General features: G+C 39.6%; 3 protein-coding genes across 4 annotated transcripts in view; 2 read left to right on the top strand and 1 right to left on the bottom strand.

Annotated features, from left to right (window-relative positions):
- LBR (lamin B receptor) overlaps window positions 1–18,492 on the top strand; it is a 181,659-nt gene that overhangs the window by 69,975 nt on the left and 93,192 nt on the right. The gene's annotated exons all lie outside the window — the stretch shown is intronic.
- LOC130704631 (cyclin-Y-like protein 1) overlaps window positions 1–18,492 on the bottom strand; it is a 34,331-nt gene that overhangs the window by 3,005 nt on the left and 12,834 nt on the right. The window contains exons 4-8 of the mRNA XM_057526880.1: window positions 13,851–13,951; window positions 9,900–9,935; window positions 7,646–7,697; window positions 6,554–6,673; window positions 2,567–2,733 (exon numbers count right to left, since the gene is read on the bottom strand). Coding sequence (XP_057382863.1) covers window positions 2,567–2,733; window positions 6,554–6,673; window positions 7,646–7,697; window positions 9,900–9,935; window positions 13,851–13,951 — 476 coding nt within the window. The remainder of the gene's footprint in view (window positions 1–2,566; window positions 2,734–6,553; window positions 6,674–7,645; window positions 7,698–9,899; window positions 9,936–13,850; window positions 13,952–18,492) is intronic.
- On the top strand, window positions 16,727–17,191 carry LOC130704630 (10 kDa heat shock protein, mitochondrial-like). Its single transcript, XM_057526864.1, has one exon. It carries the CDS (start codon window positions 16,756–16,758, stop codon window positions 17,161–17,163), a length of 408 nt encoding a protein of 135 aa, XP_057382847.1. The 5' UTR covers window positions 16,727–16,755; the 3' UTR covers window positions 17,164–17,191.

Here is an 18,492-nt window from a genome sequence, read left to right as displayed (position 1 = left end):
GCTTAGGAAGGCAGTAAGATTATGTCTCAGCTAGACTAAACCCACTTTACGATACGACCTCTGATAGAGCAGTTGTTTCCCCCGGTGTTAGGAGAGCAGCCCAGAATGTTCAGACCTACCGCCCCTTGCCAGGACAGACTGCACACGCCCACAGAGGGCGAATTCAATGAAGTGGGAAAGTAGAGTGCTGGGAGCAGGCTTCTGCTATATGACCATATCCAGCCATTTGCTTGCCAAATGTTTAAGTAAATAAATATAAAATTAGAGTAAATCTTACCACTTTCCACAGCAATCACTTTAGAGAGTTGATTATATAAAAATGATAAATACCCAAACAAACATGCAAGTGGCTTATTTTACAATACATTTGGTTTCTTGGTTTTAAAGTGTTAATATTTTATCCATTGGATAAATCAACAAATGCTCCTTGTTCTCCTGTATGGAGAGCAGAGTATGAGCAGAAATGAGGTTTCTCATTTGTTGAACTTTAAACCTAACTGAACGTACTTCCAAAATTAATTTCCTGTTCATACGGCCAGAAGTCTATAGAAATGTAAATCAGATAATGTTCTGATAATCAGCTAATCAGGACTTAATTTACTACAGGAATAAATGCACTTCACTATCCCTTTTATATTTTCTCCACTAATACATTTTAATTGTGTGGAAATAGTACTTCATAGGATTAACATGTCTATTAATAGAGCTTTAATCACTGAAGAAAAGCATTATGCCTACAGAATATGCATCTTCTGTGTTTTTTGCTGTTTTTAAATGGCTAGGTGGCTGAAGAGCCTACCACTTACAGGCGCAGCAAACTGTCTGAACAGCAGCTGCTCAGTTTAACTTACTCTTTTGAAGGGAAATATATATTTAACAAGACACAGAGATGTTAGAAAGTTTTAAGGAAAAGCTGATAGACAGCAATTTTTCAATTCAGACTCAAAATGAGACCATTACAAATAGTAGTCAACAGCAGAGGGATGAAACAAATGTGTATTAAACACTTTGTTGTAATGCTTTCCAACTCCCAAAGATCATAAACAAAAGCAGCCTATTATAAACATAACTCCTGGTGATTCTCCGTTCTACACAGAAAAGCGTTGTTTAGAATTAGTTTCTTCATAGCCGGACAGTGCCGCCAATGCTCCTGGGCTCAATGTCTGTGAACACCCACACGTTTCCCTGCATGTTCTCGGATGTTGTACCTGGAACCAGAGCCCCAGTCAGCTCAGTTGCAGAGTCTGGGAAAATTTCAGCTGCCATCATGGCAGGGATGGTGTTCACGATTACAAATTTTCCTTCCTTCAAGGGACCAGTTTAAAGACTGATGATAGTGTTGGTCAACGTCACTTTAGTTTCTGCAACTTCCAAAAGTACTTCTATTCATTTCAAGTTCATTATCTGCTGTTACACTGTTCGCTAAGATTGCTACCAGCAATATCACCATGACCACCTGGTTTACATGATCACCAAAGTGGGCATTTTCACCAAAAGCCACTTTGACAGCTACTGACAGTCACTGGTCCCTTCTCTTAGTCACAACTTTCCTCGCTTCAGCTGTAAATATGCACTTTGGTAATTGTGAATTATCTCGAGTAAGGGGCAAAGGTAACAAAAACAAACTCTTGCCCCTGCCTGCCATCTTGATCGGCCTCTGCTGTCCAATATAATCAAGAGGTGTCCTTTCCCATTTTCCTGAAGGCCACCCACAAAGACAGGTTCACTGTCAAGCGGGCACTTCGAGAGTCTGCTGGAATTACCTCTCTGGCTCATCCTGCTTCCCACCCTTGGGGCCCTTCACCAGAGCCAGATTGGAAGCCTGGCGTTTCATGCCAATGTGAGCGTGCCATCTGTGAGGAGAACCTGCCTAGTTAACTCAAGGCCCCACAAAGTGCCGCTGTGTTTGCTGAGTGCCCTGGGTGAGGCCCCAGGGATGCTTCCCAGACTACCTGAGAGGTAGGTGTTTCCTAACTCAGCAGACTTTAGGGGAGGAGACAGGAACACAGGGATCTGAAACCTTTATATGTGGCTACCTGTACATCATAGTTTCTGTAACAACAGAACCTCAGATCGAAAGGAGAAAAAGACCAGCAAAAGCAAATACACAATGTGTGACTCAGGTTGAAATTATAACCTGTCAGTAGTCTAGAGGCCCTAAGACCTTAACAGTGGCCACTTGCTTCAAAGACCAGGCATGTGCCCCTTAAAAATGGACTGGACCTGGTAGACAGCTTTAAGAAAGCTGTCAAGTTACTGACTGTACCATGTTGTTCTGGTAGTGAGCTTGTAAAATGTTTGGCAAAAACCACCAGAAAAATAATTTCAATTTATCGAGCAGAATATTACAACAATAACACATCAAGACCTACCAATTAATGAGGGGAAATACAAATTGTTATACTACAGCTAGATGGAAAGAAGTCTGTAATTTTATGTCTATTTCAGCTCTCTGCACAAGGTAACCTTTCTTAAAATGTAACATTTCTTAAAAATGTAAACTTTATGAGAGCAAATGAGGTATTGGAAAATGGTTAGAAAGTTCACGGTAACCTTACAAACTCACATGTCCTCAACTGTAATGTCCTTGAGGATCTGGCAGTAGTCCACATTCCATACAGCCTGATCGTCCCAAAACTTGGAGGCAAGAAGAATGGCTCCCAAAACAATTCTTTTCCAGTTAGTGGGGCAAATGTCGATCTCAGCATAAGTTAAAAGCCTTTCTAAGTAAACCTGCAAAAGTAGAGCACTGATCTTTGATTTTAGTTCAGTTTAAGTGCTGTGATAAGAATTGTTAGGAATGCCAGATTTCATCTCTTTTGGACACCCCTTTTATTCCTAGGTTCTACAAAGACTTTGCTCAGCCAAGCCAAGGCCAGAGGCCAGGTCACAGTTGTAAGTCAGATATTTCTGTTAGTCTGATATTTCTACTCTGCCCGTGTGAATTTCCAACCCAATTTTGGTCACAGGAATGAAAGGACATCTCAGCAAAGGGCATTCTAAAGACACGCATTGTGTTATTACCTTCCCACTTGTCAAGGGCAGCACATACAGCCCAGTGTCGACTTCAGCTGTTCAGTAAATGCTTGAGTGCCTATCACGTGCAATGTTAACTACAAGACTGGTGGTGGTTGCATGGCGATTTTACATAACGCTTGAGTGTGTAAAATTCTGGTAAGACTGAGCACATCTTTACCTTCTCTTCAGAGTCCCCAGTCCTTCTGTGGCATGAACTTGAAGATAAAAACTGGTGGTCAAGAGAGCCTCCCAGTGGCTGCTGCGTGGCACAGCAGGACAGGCAGTCCAAAGGGGCTTGACAGCTAGCTGGCAAGTATTCCCATATTTTAGTGCCTTTTTAAGGAACACACATGCATACAAAGGGTAGTCCTTTTCATATCCCCAATTTTTCACATCTCCATTATCATTTCATTATTCATTTCTGTCTTACATAATCTGCAGCTTAGTCAATTCTTTTGGTTTTAAGGTGGGAAGACCTGCCTGTGTCTGTATCCCTGGGGCTCCTCTAAACCTGCCGGTTTGTGAGATGATTTCCTGGTTTCTTTTACATGTATCAAATGTCTACCCTACAAAGAACTGGATGGAGTTAACAGCTGAGCAAAGATGAGAGAGGTAAGCTGTGATTTGTTGTTACCTCTGTAGAAGAGTGTATATGCCATTTGACAAAAAGAAAAATGTCCAGTTTTAAAGAGTCTGTTTACTCTCTGAAGGGTTATCAGATTGACAGCTCAGATTCGCCCATGCCCTCCAAACTCTACTGTGTTTTCAAACACGGGTATTGAGATTATATGTTCTTAGTGAAATTCGGCTCCCATTCCCCAAAGAACTCAGCACTCTCTAGTACCCTAAGAACGACTCTCCCCGCAAGGTTCAACTCTCTACTTTATGGGACTAATCAGAGGCACTGAAACGACACTGGCAATCTCTCAACTTCCTCTCACCTTTGTACTGGCAAACTTGGTACACGTGCCGATATTCATTTATCCCACTTGCCCTCCTGTCTCGGAGGAAGCGAGATTTCTTTCTTTTCACTGAAGCTAACTCTCCTATGAATGCAGTTGATCCCACCTCACTTCTGCAGAGCACTGTGCCCACAGTTAGTCTCTTTTTGAACAACTTCTCCCTCTCTGTCAGAGGCTTCCTCCAGTGTGAATGCTTCCATGTCCCCAGCCTGTCCCCCACTGCCCCTCGACGGCGTCCTCAGGGCTGAGGCCAGCTCCTCATCTCCCATCCTCTCCTTAACCCACTTCAGTCAGCCTCCTGCTGCTACCACTCTACAGAGACTACTCTTGCCGTGGTCACCGGTGCCTTCACACAAACCACCCAGAGCTCTTCGTCCCAGAGCTCCACTCCCCAGGCCTTCCCCTCAGAAATGAAAGAGCACTGCCACACGCCCAGTCGCTGAGACCAAACACCTGCACTTGAGTGTATCCTGCTCCAATCTGTTAGAACTTCTTGTTATCTCTACCTTCACTGGTACCCTGACCGCTTTTCTGTCTGTCACTTCTGACTTGTATCGCTGCCACTGCCTAACTTCTCTGCCTCCCAACAGACTACAGTCTGTTCTCCCCAAAGCAGCCAGGAGAGCCTCTTAAATTAAGAGTACTTTATGCGCCTGCTCCAGATCTGCCAGAGGTTTCCCATCAAACAAATACCTTCTTCCCGTGGCCTGCAAGTTACGAGGCCCTGTGCGGTACGGCCTTGTCCTTCCGTGACCTCATCACCTATGCTCTTTCCCTCATTCCCCGCTCGGATCACAATGGCCACCTTGCTTTTCCTTGAACACACAGAACAAGTTCCTGTCTTAGAGCCTTGCACTTGTCCCCTCTGCCCGTAATGCCAGCGTACCTGATCTTCCTCAGTTCAGCCACGTCCTGGGTTCAAACATTACCTCTTTAAAGAGGCTCTTCCTGAGCTTTCTAGTAAGCCCCTCTAATCACTTTATCCCTTTACCTTGCTTTCTCTTCATGGTTTTTACCACTACTTGAAATAGTCATCTTTTAAAAAACACTCATTAAAAAAAAAAACACTTATACTTTGCTATACACCTGAAACTAGCACAACACTGTAAATCAACTGTACTCCGATAAAAAAAAAAAAAAAAATTTACGTCTTCCACACTTGCTCCATAAAGGCAAGAACTTTATTTATCCAACTTGTTCTCTCCTCCACCCCCCACATGTAGAAAAGTGACACAGAGTAGGTATTCAGTGACATGGTATTTATGACATGAGCAACTTCTTGGTAGCATTTAGCGTTTGGACCATACTCTCCTTCTTGAACCTCTCCTGGTGTCTCTTAGGGTTCTCTGCTGGGTTTCCTACCACTGTAGCCACTCCTCTGGGGATCTGTCCCTTAAGTGCTGACAGTCCCTACAGATCTATCTTCTACCCACTTTTTATTTTACATACTTTCTCTGCATTTGAACAGCTACACTTAATTCCCTCCCTCTAGCTCAGATTCATGCTCCAATCCCATATATTCAAATGATTACTAGACACTGCCATTCTGCTGTCTCGCAGGTACATCAAGCTTAACTTGTCTACAAAGAAATGCCCCTCTTCCAACCCAAACACTCTCCTTCCTGCATTTCCTAGCTCTCCATATGCAAGCACCATTCCTGCCTCTCTCAAGCATGTGCTAAGCACTCCAAGTGGCCTGTAGCTCCAAGAAAAGGCCTGTGTCTGATCCAGTACCCACTGAGGGGTCTCTTTTCAAAAGGACAAGCCTCCTGTCCTGAATTCTGCCTTGATAGGAGCAGGCAGTGAGTGGCCTAAGTATTCCTTCCCTGCAGACCACGCAGCTGACTTTCCCCCCTACAGGTTTGCTATAGGGAGGAGTAAAACAATCCCAACTACCTCTCACTTGAATATGATTTATTATTCAAATGATAAAATCTTACCACAGGAATTAGGAATGGATGACAAAAAGGTCCTTACACAGCTGTAGCTTAGCAGGCTAACTAGAGTAAAGCCTTCTGAAGTCCTACTGGCACCCTAGTCCTGGGCAACTTCACATGCAGGCAATAAGAGGACAGCAGGGATGGTTAACACCATTATCCATTATCCAAGGAACAGAGAACTGAGGGCAGTAGTTCTCAATCAGGACACACATCAGAACTGCCTAGGCAGTACAGTCTGGGACTCAGCTTCAAACTACCCGGAACCTGTTTCTGCCTGTGGACCAGAGCGTTCAGTTATTGCCCCGCCCTACCACCACAACATGCGTCGTCTGTGTGTGCGTGTGTGCACTGTGCGTGCATGTGTCCCCTCAGGTGTGGAAGGAGAAACCAGAAATCTCTCCTGCTGCCTTTAATAGCAATTGTTTTGTGATGAGAAAAGCAATGGCAACATTTTAAATCATAATGATTATTAAAGCTCAAATGTGTATACTTTACTTTCTTTTGATAGGTTTCTCTTAATAAAGTTCTAATGATCATTTCAGGAACCTACTTTCATTTGGGAAAAACAGGACCATACCATGTGTACAAGACAGAAATTTCTACAGATGCTTTACGAAAGAAAAAATATCTTACCAAAGTTATTACTGCACTTTCAGCAGTTAGCTGTGTGGCACTACAAAGAGTATGAACAAATCTGTAAATGAATTTGTGTTCAGGATCATGCTCGAAGTATTCCTCTGGAACCTTTTCTCGCTGAAAGGAGAAAAAATGCAATTTATGTATCCATGGAAGAAAAATACTTAAAAGTACCCTTAAGATAGCAGTCTTCACACTTGGGCCCACGTGCCCCTTAAAATAATTTTGGTTGGGTGACATGTCTTGTAGTCTTTTAAATATAAACAATGGGATCCTAAAATACCACAGTGATCCAGTACTCACCACCATTCATTAAAGAAAAATACAGGCACAACCGCAGAAAATTTATGTATTTCCACGTTCCTCCCCACAGAATTCGAACCAAATGTAAACTATTGGGTTGGCCAAAAAGTTCATTTGGTTTTAAGTAAAAATAAAAGACACAGTTTTCATTTTCACCAAGCATTTTATTGAACAATATATTCACTAACCAAACAAACTTTTTGGCCAACCCAATATTTTTAGGCTCAAAAGTCTTGCTGATCACCATATGTCATACATTTCTGTAATCAACTTTGAAAACACATTTCCAGTGTCCTGTAACCATAAGGCTCGAAGAATGTGCTGTCCTGTACAGCAGTCGCCAGCCACGTGTGGCTACAGAGCACCCAAAGAAGTGAATTTTAAAACTTTGTCATTTTAATTCGTTTAAAATTTGAACAGTTTTCTAATTTTCTTCTTAGAGGCCTTATCATATTAGGTTTATTTACAAATATTTATATTGTTTGATGCTATGGAAAATCATCCTTTAAAAAGATACATTTTCTGTTACTTGGGTATGTTTACTTACCTGCTCACTATTCATACAAAGTGCAACTCGGTTCATATCCATCAACCCCTTATACAACACGCCTTCGGGAAAATGACTAGACACAACATGGCGTGGGGAAGAAGACTTAAAGGAAGATGAATTTGACTTCGAGCTGGAGGAAGTAATTTTCTTCTAGTACTTAATTTCAAAGCAAATCAGCATGAAATAAACACAACTGTATAAGAGAAAAATACCACTTCAATAAAACTGACACTTACTGTGAGTGGATGTAATCTCTCATCAAAAATATCCAAGGATCTATCTGCATCTCTATAAAATAAGAATGTGCATTTAAAAAATTAATTCAGGAGTTACTATCTTAGTAAAATATCTGCTAGGAGTAGAGAGAGGGGTAGAGGAAGCTTAACCTTCAACAAAGCAAACAGTTTTATAAATTCTTCTCCTGGATTCCACCCTTAGAAAGGTTTCCTGACCTATTTTTACTCAGCACATCAAGTTCCGTGAAATCTTTTCTACAACAACCAGCCAGAGTTGCCTCTATAAGCACTGACCCTCCCTAACAGGCAATGCTAGTAAACCAATATATTTTCACTCCTCTAACCTCACACTGGAATATGCAAGAACATTTTATAAAGCAGTGGTGGTGGGCAATAAATTCTTCTAACTTCAATCAATGTGAATATGAGATTCATGGTTTTTTCCCGTTTTTTTCTCTTTAGTTCTTTATATTCTTATTGTGTATTTCTTCTTGTCTCTTTTAAATAGTTTGAGTTAAAAATGTAATTGTCTTTTTATTTTAAAAGAAACCAGGCTTTTTAATTTAAAATTTCACCACACTAATACACTGTGCTCATTTGAACAGCGGTTCTCTAAATGTGGTCTGCAGGCCTCTGGGATTCTCCCCTATCCCCTCCTTCAGGAGGCCCAAGAGGTCAAAACTGCTTTTATAAGAATACTAAGACACTACCTGCCCTTCACATTGTGTGACATTTGCTATGGATGTATAAAAGCAAAAGTGGGTAAAACTGCTGGTTTCTGAGCATGAATCAAGGCAGTGGTACCAAACTGAATTAGAAGTCATTCAATTATTCACTGCCACTTGCAGTTAAAAATCTGCTTTAAGAACATCCTTGATAAAAGAGTAAAAATTAATAGTGTTCTTAAACCTTGGTCCTTCTTTTTAATATTCTGAATAAGTGGAAAGTATGCATTAAGCACTTTTACATACTGAACTATGGCTGTGTTAAGGAAAAGCACTTGTGACTTGGCGGTAAGTCATTTTTTTCATAGAACACCATCTTTATTTGAAACACTTTTTTCATCGAACACCATCGTTATTTGAATGTACAACTGACACAGTCATTCTTTCAAAAATGAACAAAGTGAGCCTGTCACTTCAAGGAAAATCACTCTAAAGTTATTTGTTGCCAATGATAAAATTCAAGCCATCAAGCTAAAAATATCAGGATTTTTGGAAAACTTCTACCTTCTATTGTGAACTTGACAACTTCTCAACACTTAAAAGACTTTTCTGGTAAGACTGGTGGTGATACTAACAAAAGTGAGTTTTTGACACTGTCTAAAGAAATGTGAACCAATACTTTCCAAATGACCAATGTATAATATTATAAAGTCAGGTACAGGTAAAAAGATCTACTCAGTATGCATGACAGATCAATGGGTTTTAATTTAACATAGTATTTATTACAAGTTCATTGATATGATTTAGAATTCCATTTTAACTAATTTAAGAAACTAGCACATGCAGACTTTTGGTACAGTATCAAAGAATATACCAAATTATCTGAAGGCTTTAAAAATACATCTTTTTCCAACTATATATCTGCAAGCGGCTGGATCTTCTTCATATTGTTTCTTCAAAACAAATGACTGAAGACAGAATAGATATGAGAATCAGCTGTCTTCTATTAAGGAGATACTTTTCTCTCAATATTTTTTGTTGTGGAAAATAGTTATTTTTCATTAAAAAAAAAATGACTTATGTTAAACACTGGGGTTCCCAATCAGGGGTGATTTCGTCCCCCAGGGGACTTCTGGCCATGGCTGGAGACAGTTTTGGTTGTCGTAATGTGGAGGGAAGAAGGTGCTACTGGCATCTAGTGAGTAGAGGCCAAGGGTGCTGCTATATATCCTATAACACACAGGACGACACCCCACAACAAAGCATTATCTAGCTCAAAATTTCAATAGTGCTAAGGCAAACCCTGTTTTAACATACAATGGATTTAATTTTTTAAATTCTCAATTTCAATGTCTAATACAGTAAATTATCAATATAACCCATATAAACAAATACTTTTTGGGATGCTCAGTAACCTAAGAATTAAGGGTCCTAAGATAAAAATAAATGATTCACTTCTATACTGTAATAAAAGCACTCGAATAATAAAAGCTTATGCCAGTAACATCTATAGTTATTACCTAACACTAAACTTGATACCTTGTAAATTAATTAGCTGGAATAACAAGATAGGTTTTAAAAGAGCTCACCTGTTCTTTATGTGGTAATATATTGCTAAGGTCAAACTGTGGAGGAAAAAAAATACATTGTAATAACTGATTTTTATCATATCAGGCCTGAAGACATTTTTAAAAAGGGGTTAGCAAGGAGGGAAGACCTTCCAGAGGCCCAGTGGCCCCGAAATCCTCGAATTCAGAACAGTACCACATGGGTGCTTTCCCCCTTGTTTTAGGTTCTTCAGCTTTTAGCAAAATTAGGAGACCCAAAATGCTAGATATGCTGTTAGAAGGCATGTTTTGGTTGATTATTATAATATATAAATTATTACATATTTCCCCTGTCATTTGTCCTTCTACCCACAAAACCTTCTGTCCTGTACAAGTTGTATCTATCTATACACATGCTTCAATTTAAGCCATATAGTAGTTTGTGTGTGTGGGTGTGTGTGTGTGTGTGGTTTTTTTGTTAGCCCCTGCATTTCAGTTGATTTAGTTCGCTATCCACCTATCCATCCGTTTTCCATTATTTCCCTAAAAGTAAATAATAAAAGTGCTCTATACCAAAATGATTTAAAATCACTTTTACATAATTATTAGAAAATTTAATAGCAAAATTTTATAGCCACAAAACTGATGATAGGTCTAGCTATCCTGAAATAAGCAGTGCTAATAATACAGCATAATACTACACAGTGGGCTTCCCTGGTGGCACAGTGGTTGAGAATCTGCCTGCTAATGCAGGGGACACGGGTTCGAGCCCTGGTCTGGGAAGATCCCACATGCCGCGGAGCAGCTGGGCCCGTGAGCCACAGCTGCTGAGCCTGCGCGTCTGGAGCCTGTGCCCCGCAACGGGAGGGGCCGCGATAGTGAAAGGCCCGCGCACCGCGATGAAGAGCGGTCCCCGCACCGCAATGAAGAGTGGCCCCCGCTTGCCGCAACTGGAGAAAGCCCTCGCACGAACCGAAGACCCAACACAGCCAAAATAAATAAATAAATAAATAAATAAAGTAGGGGGGAAAAAAATTAAAAAAAAAAAAAATACTACACAGTATACCATTAATGACAGGTATTTCCAAATTATTTTAAATAAAGTATTAACGAACAGATAGATACAAGTCCTTAGGTAGTCTTTTTTAAGTTACTATAGTCCTAAGTTATTCACAGCTGTTGTATATTAGGCAACAAAGGGGTTCTCTGCTTAAGTTATATGCTCCCCTTTGTTCTCAGTGTCTAAAATGAAACTCAAAATAATTGAGGGAAGGCAAATCTGAATTTTATAATAGGTCTATAGAATCTTAGCACTTGTATAAAGGCCTGTAACACCGTTAGCATCAAAGATGGATACTTCTATAGTGCTTCAAAGTTTCATCTTCAAATTGATTTTAAAATCACAGCATTAGAAGTTTTATGATGGAAAGGACCACTGAACCGTAGATGACATTTAATTAAACAACCCATTTTACAGATAAGGGAACCAAGGTTTAAAACTGACTTACCTAAGGTCCCACTAATTATCAGAAGCAGTTCTCTTTCTCCTGCCCTCTAACCAAATAGTGGCTCCCAAGCTCAGCTGCACACTGGGATCATCTGAGAAGCTTTAAAAACTGCCTGGCTTCTGCTTCAAGATGTTCTGATTTAACCGGCACTGGGTATGACTTGGGCATCAGGACTGTTTTTAAAGATCCCCAGATGACTGCAGCGTGCAGCAAAGTTTAGGGATGAATGACTTAGGGTTAAGATCGGAGAATCACTCGGGATGCTTTTGTCCATATAATCATGCTTCACATCATTCCCCATCTTGTCAAAAGGTGTGTGTGCGTGGGTGAGAGAGAGACAGACAGACAGACAGACAGACACACAGACACTGTGTCTTGGAGGCGGGGGCAGGCGGGTGGACTTTGTGCATCCAGAAACATATATCTTGAAAAGTTGCATAAGTGATTCTAATAAGGCTCACCTACCCCACTGAGAACAACTACCCCACTGAAAACTAACCCCATGATAAACATTTTCAAAATCATTCCTAAAAGCCAATTGGCCCTATTAATTTTCTCAGTAAACCTTTATTTCACCAATAATGAATGTGATGAATGATCATTTTTAAAACTTCATGAGAGCAAATTAAAATTTACTGTACTTCCAAAAATTAGACTAGGTCGGGAAAAAAAAGGATGAAACCTACTTGTCTGAGCAAGGTTAATCTTTTTTTTTTTTTTTCTTTAATTTTATTTAATTTTACTTATTTTTGGCTGCATGGGGTCTTTGTTACTGCGCGCGGGCTTTCTCTAGTTGCCAAGAGCGGGGGCTGCTCTTTGTCGTGGTGCGCGGCCTTCTCACTGTGGTGGCTTCTCTTGTTGCACAGCACGGGCTCTAGGTGCGTGGGCTTCAGTAGTTGTGGCACACGGGCTCAGCAGCTGTGGCTCGCGGGCTCTACGGCACAGGCTCAGTAGTTGTGGCGCACGGGTTTAATTGCTCTGCGGCATGTGGGATCTTCCCAGACCAGGGCTCGAACCTGTGTCCCCTGCGTTGGCAGGCAGATTCTTAACCACTACACCACCAGGGAAGTCCCTGAGCAAGGTTAACCTTCAAAGTACTTTTGAATTATATACTGGACATCAGACTCTTTTGAATTCAAAAGAAGCTGCGACTCTAGCCAAAGTAGAGTGGTTTTTGTACCCACAGATTCAGTGTCTTGGCTGAATAAAAACATTCAGTGATGATGTGATAAGTGCCCAAACTCAGGACTTTAGAGATGGGGCTCAGTTTTTGCTGAAACATGATTTGACTGCAACTATTATTGTAAGCAAGAGAGGAAAGTTACATTATTATGACTGTGAACTTGCTGTCTTTAATTAAAGTAGAAGTTACTGATAATTTAAATAGCTAAAAAAAAAGCTGGCACATTAAAAACCAATTAAAAACATAATTAGCTTATAAAATTAAGACAACAAATAAAATTAAGGATAAGGACATTAATATTTTCAAATAGCATTTCCCAAACTGTGTTCTGGAAAATCAACATTCATATCCTAAGGAGATGTTAATGTTTCGTGGACAACCGCGAGGGAGGAGGCAAGAAGCTCTGCATCCCGTTTGGTTTTTTTCTCTTAAATAAGCTTGAAAGGTTCATCATTAGGGTGTTTTGAAAGTGCATCTCCAATTGTGGACTATGAGGTGCTCCCAGAAATTAAAGAATAGTTTCCATCATCATGACACTGTTCGTGTCTCCTTAAGTATAAGCCTGACCACAGCCATGTTTCCGAAACCTCACCTCTTTTATTGTTCTCTGCTGTGATTGATACAGTGTGTTGGAGATATATTTATATATATAAACAAAAATTAAATGTGTCTATTAAGTTAAAACCTCAGTTGAACAAATTTCATCTACAAAGAAATTAAGCTTGAGTGTGTATTTCTTAAGACTGGTTTGATATATTCTCCCCCTCTTTGGGGGACAGCAAGGAGAAGTAAAATTTCATACAGAAATAGTGCAGGAAAAAAAAAATGCACAGTGGGATAAATCTGACAAAATCCAATTAAATTTAAATGCAGAGTCGCTTTGGTGCCAGTAGGGGACAAGCTGTTCCTTCTTCTAAGAGTAGCTTCCAAAGTAGTATACATTGTTTGAGGACTACAACTCATAAAGAAATAATTTTTTCTAGAAATAGCCAATAAAAAGTACCTCTCTTTCTCATTATGTTCAACAATGGCTTAACAACAGAAATGCGTCAAATAAAGATTTATACTTTTTCTGGGATTTCTTATTTGCTAACTGGCTTTCCCTTCTATCATGCGCTCTAAGATTAAAATGGAAACTGAAAATTCATATTTAGGTCCTTGAAATCAATCTATAGTTGACACCAGTTTTTTAACCTGATCACTGAAAAGGACAATTCAAATGAATGAAATTATGTATGGCTAGGATGCTTTTAGCGATAAGGGGGTCTGTCACTCAGCCCTTGGCAACCTACTTGTACTCACCATTTTACTGTGGTTCTAAGATTAGGCTGGCTGACTGTGCTGTCATCTAGAAATATTGTTGAGCATGAGCTATACTTTTTAGTAAGCTGCCCTGGAGATACCTGAAGGGGAAGGGAAATAGAAGAAAATGTCACAGTAAGTTAAACCTATAAAGTGTGTTTTTTTCCTTGGTTAAAATGTCAAACGATAAAGCATTAAGATTTTTCTTACACTCCATGAACTGCCTGAGTGTGATATCATGTGCAGCTCTATGGGAAACCTCTATACTCTGACTTCCACAGACGAGCTTTGAGAAATGGGTTATAAAATGCTGCCTTGATATAGTACCTATAATCAAACCTGGCAAGCGCCTATTATAAATTACCTTTATAATAATGTAAAAAGTTTAGAATAAGATTTCAGGGTTTTTTCCTTAAGCAATGAAATGCAGCTGAGATTTCCTATTTCTATTCATTTACTACAATAAAACGTAATGCTTTATGTAATACCGATGTAGGAGCATTTCACTGCAGTAAACGAACACCAATAATAAATGTATTAGTTCAGGAGACAGTGTGACGAAACAAACGTTTTCGAATCAGAGGCTGGGCATGCCAGGGCTGCTCTATCACTAAAAAGCTGGGGGCCATAAGTCTCTCTGGGCCTCAACTTCCTTATCTGGAGGACAAAAAGGTACTGCTTAAAGATTCTCTCGCATCCAAAAAAAAACGGATAAAACAACTCTGAGAATTTAACTTCTCACTTCATGTTTAAGTAAGACTGCCATGACATTACTCAAGTGAGAACCTCAGAGAATACTTGCCATTCATTTCAAAATTGTACTAATTCTGTTCTACGTGTTATTTGACACTCCTGCCTCACCCATGCTGCTCTCTGCCTGCAGTGCCTTTTTCTTCCTCCTGTCCCAGCAAGCTTGACCCCATCTTCCTCTAGGATCCCTCTGCCGGCAGGCACACCACAAAACTTCTCGCTTTCTGCACACTCACACATCTAATTTACCAACTGTTCCATGGTCTCAGCTGCTTGCATAGTACCACCCTCTTAAGTAAACAAGCTTCTCCAGGTTAGGAAGATTCTTCTCCTACCTCCAGCTACTGAGCACAGAATCTGGGACAAATTAGGATTCAACAAGTGTTTGAGAAATTATTTAAGATCAGTTACAACTGGAGGTAAATCTTACTAAAGATACAAATTCGTGAGAATTTATCTACAGTGGTGTTGGATAGGTGACAAAGAACTTTTTGAGACCCTCTAGAGAATGAACTATCTTTAAAACACTTTAGAAGTATCCATTTATTTGTGAAGAGCCCATGAACACGGCAATAGTCAAATACTAAAATGGCCTAAACTATGTTAGGACAACTCTCTTCCTTAAAGTAAGGCCAATAACCAAATCCCAATCACTGAAAGCCACTGGAAGGAAGAGTAGCATTCTTTAATACCACAGAATACAAACAATTTTAAAGCTGGGTTTTGTTTTTGGTTTTTGTTTGTTTACTAATTCAGATGAGCCTTCCTTCCTCCTATTAATATAAAACAGTTTTCACCATGCTGTCACACTCTCCCATCAATGTCCTCCACAAATACATGAAAGGTGAGGCAGGGAGAAAATCTAGTTGATGCTTTTTAAAATACAGAGCATTTAAGTAAAAATTGCCAGTATCCAATAATCAGAAATATCCAAATGGCATATATAAAACACCATTTTGCTTGTTTCAGATGCTTTATGCAAAGCCACTTATTCCTTATTAACAAAAAGTTCTAGATGTAACATATTTGAAAAGTATCACTATTTGGAAGACTAATTTCTCCTTCAAGCTAGAAATGTTTTAAACTAAAACTCTGATATGGTCCTTAAGCTATTTGGTTAATGTGTAATTTTAGAATCTCAAAAAACAGATACAGCATGAAAAATGAAAATTCACTCATTCAAATACTTTGATTCTAAACGAAGCAGGTTATCTTTTAAGGTCACTACTATTAGGGTATAATATGACATACACTACACGTAATAAAAGTCAATTCTGACCAAAAATCTATATATATGAGGGGAATAAAAATAGTAAGGAAATGTACCAAAATATAGACTAGTTGGTAGAGCTTTGGGTGCTATTTATCCTGTTTTCCTCTATTAAAAACTTTTTTTTCTATTATGAATGTATATTGATTTGTCTTTGGAAATAGTACTGCTAAAACATTTAAAATTTTTAATTAGATGTGGTCTATAGTCCTATGGGGGCTCATTTAATGTATCAGCAACTTACAGTCTACTGGCTCGATCCTACAAAAGAAACACTTCCACAGGCCTACTCCTGAAACTATTCAAACTTTCCAGCATCTAGTGTTCACTAAAGGATGGCAGAATTGAAGCCTCTGAGCAAAGCCTAGATATGTTAGCTGCCAGCAGATTACTTTCCTCTCATCTTGCTTGAAAATTTAAGATAACTGTCCTTTATGATTAAAGCCTTACCATTGCTGGCTCACAACCTCAATAAACTGCACTGACACACATAAGGGTATAAAATGCAAATACAAAAAAAAAAAAAACAAGTAGCAAAAAACACTACTGACAGTTTAATGTTCATAGGTATTATTTCAATTGGTCACTGAAGAAGAGTATTTATCTTCATTCAGCACTAAGGACAAAATACATGGACTTTTACAATCTTTATAAGGGGAAAGGTTGCTTAGTAGACTTCAGGTTTAATGGTGAAGACTAGAAAATAATCATACCTAGGAGGTTAGTAAGTAACAACCCTCAAAGCTTATCATTAAAGGTCAAGTACCTGTTGAAATCCTGCCCCCACCCAATGACTCTTCCCACTGTGCCTACTGCCTCTGATTGTAACCCATTAAAAGAATAAAGCTGGAGAGAGCGAGAGTACGAAGTGCGGCAACCCGAGTCATGGCAGGACAGGCATTTAGAAAGTTTCTTCCCCTCTTTGACCGAGTATTAGTTGAAAGAAGTGCACCCGAAGTTGTAACCAAAGGAGGCATTATGCTTCCAGAAAAATCGCAAGGAAAAGTATTGCAAGCAATGGTAGTAGCTGTTGGATCAGGCTCTAAAGGAAAGGGTGGAGAGATTCAACCAGTTAGTGTGAAAGTTGGAGATAAAGTTCTTCTCCCAGAATATGGAGGCACCAAAGTAGTTCTAGATGACAAGGATTCTTTCTTATTTAGAGATGGTGACATTCTTGGAAAATATGTCGACGAAAATAAGTCACTATTGAAATGGCATCACGTGAAGCTGCCCGTTCCCCCAATGGCATCACGTGAAGCTGCCACTGAAGTTCTGAAATCTTTCATCCTGTAAATAATTTCCGTGTTTCTTTTATAAGAAAGTAATGATATCCAAACTAATGATATTCAGTGTCTCTGAAATTTAGTTTTCTCTGTATTGATTTAAACATTCCCAAATAAAAGTATATAAATGAAAAAAAAAAAAGAGAATAAAGCTGAAGTTCACTTTTTTCTTCCCCCTTTTCACAAGTTTTGGATACGTTTATTAAGAATCAATGACTTTAACTGAAAAGTCTGTAATACTCCATCTATGTTGCACATTAATGGACAATATGGTAGGGTGAGTGGTTTGAATAGAATTCATACTCCAGGCCTTAGTAGAAAAGTATAATATTCTAATTATAGGTATAATCCAAAATATTGTCTGAATTAATATCGTTAATTATATTGAATTAAACTTCAAACTCAGAACCTATATTCAAAGAATAAATCTAAGTTTGAGTAGACTGACCACAAATCTATTTCCTCTCCCCCTTCTTTCAGATATCATCTCAGTAGAATTAAAGGCATTTTTTAAAAAAGCTATACATAAGACAGGATAAACAGCAGATGATTTTTAATGTTTGAAAGGTGAAAAGACTAGATAAAGGAGTGGTAACTGACATGGCAGAACAGAGGAAGCACAACCTTGGTACCTACAGAGAGTGACTAGGACAGGAACAAGAAAACCAGTTTGTCTTACGGAACCCAAGGCAGGCTCAGAGTTCAGAGGCGTGGTCCCCAAATCCTTGCAGTGAGGCCCATCAGTTAACGAGTTGTCCAAGTGATGCTTCCAATTAGATCTTAACAGACAGCCAAGGACCATCACTCGTTTGAGGGAAGCCCCCAACAAGTAAGAGATCAAAACAGGAAGAAGGAATGGGACTTCCCTGGTGGCGCAGTGGTTAAGAATCCGCCTGCCAATGCAGGGGACACGGGTTCGAGCCCTGGCCCAGAAAGATCCCACATACCACAGAGCAACTGAGCCCATGCGCCACAACTACTGAGCCTGCGCTCTAGAGCCCATGAGCCACAACTACTGAAGCCCACACGCCCTAGAGCCTGTGCTCCGCACCAAGAGAAGCCACTGCAATGAGAAGCCCACGCACCCAACAAAGAGTAGGCCCAGCTCACCGCAACCAGAGAAAGCCCACGTGCAGAAACCAAGACCCAATGCAGCCAAAAAATAAATAAATAAAATAAAATATAAGGATGCTTTAAAAAAAAACAACACAAAACAGGAAGAAGGAATTGATGGGAGTGATAAAAACTCAGGAGCAAATGAAAACTTGAAATTGCATCAGTGAAAAAAAGAATGACAGGATATAAGAGAACTCTATAAATTGAAAATAAGGTAGACAAA

Source organism: Balaenoptera acutorostrata, chromosome 1 (assembly GCF_949987535.1).
Source record: "Balaenoptera acutorostrata chromosome 1, mBalAcu1.1, whole genome shotgun sequence".
In the NCBI taxonomy this organism is placed as follows: domain Eukaryota; kingdom Metazoa; phylum Chordata; class Mammalia; order Artiodactyla; family Balaenopteridae; genus Balaenoptera; species Balaenoptera acutorostrata.
Note: the sequence above shows the minus strand (reverse complement) of the source record. Positions and strands in the feature narration are given on the sequence as shown.

Bases quoted from the DNA above. Each gene is read 5' to 3' on its own strand.
- LOC130704630 (XM_057526864.1), top strand. From the start codon at position 16,756: ATGGCAGGACAGGCATTTAGAAAGTTTCTTCCCCTCTTTGACCGAGTA.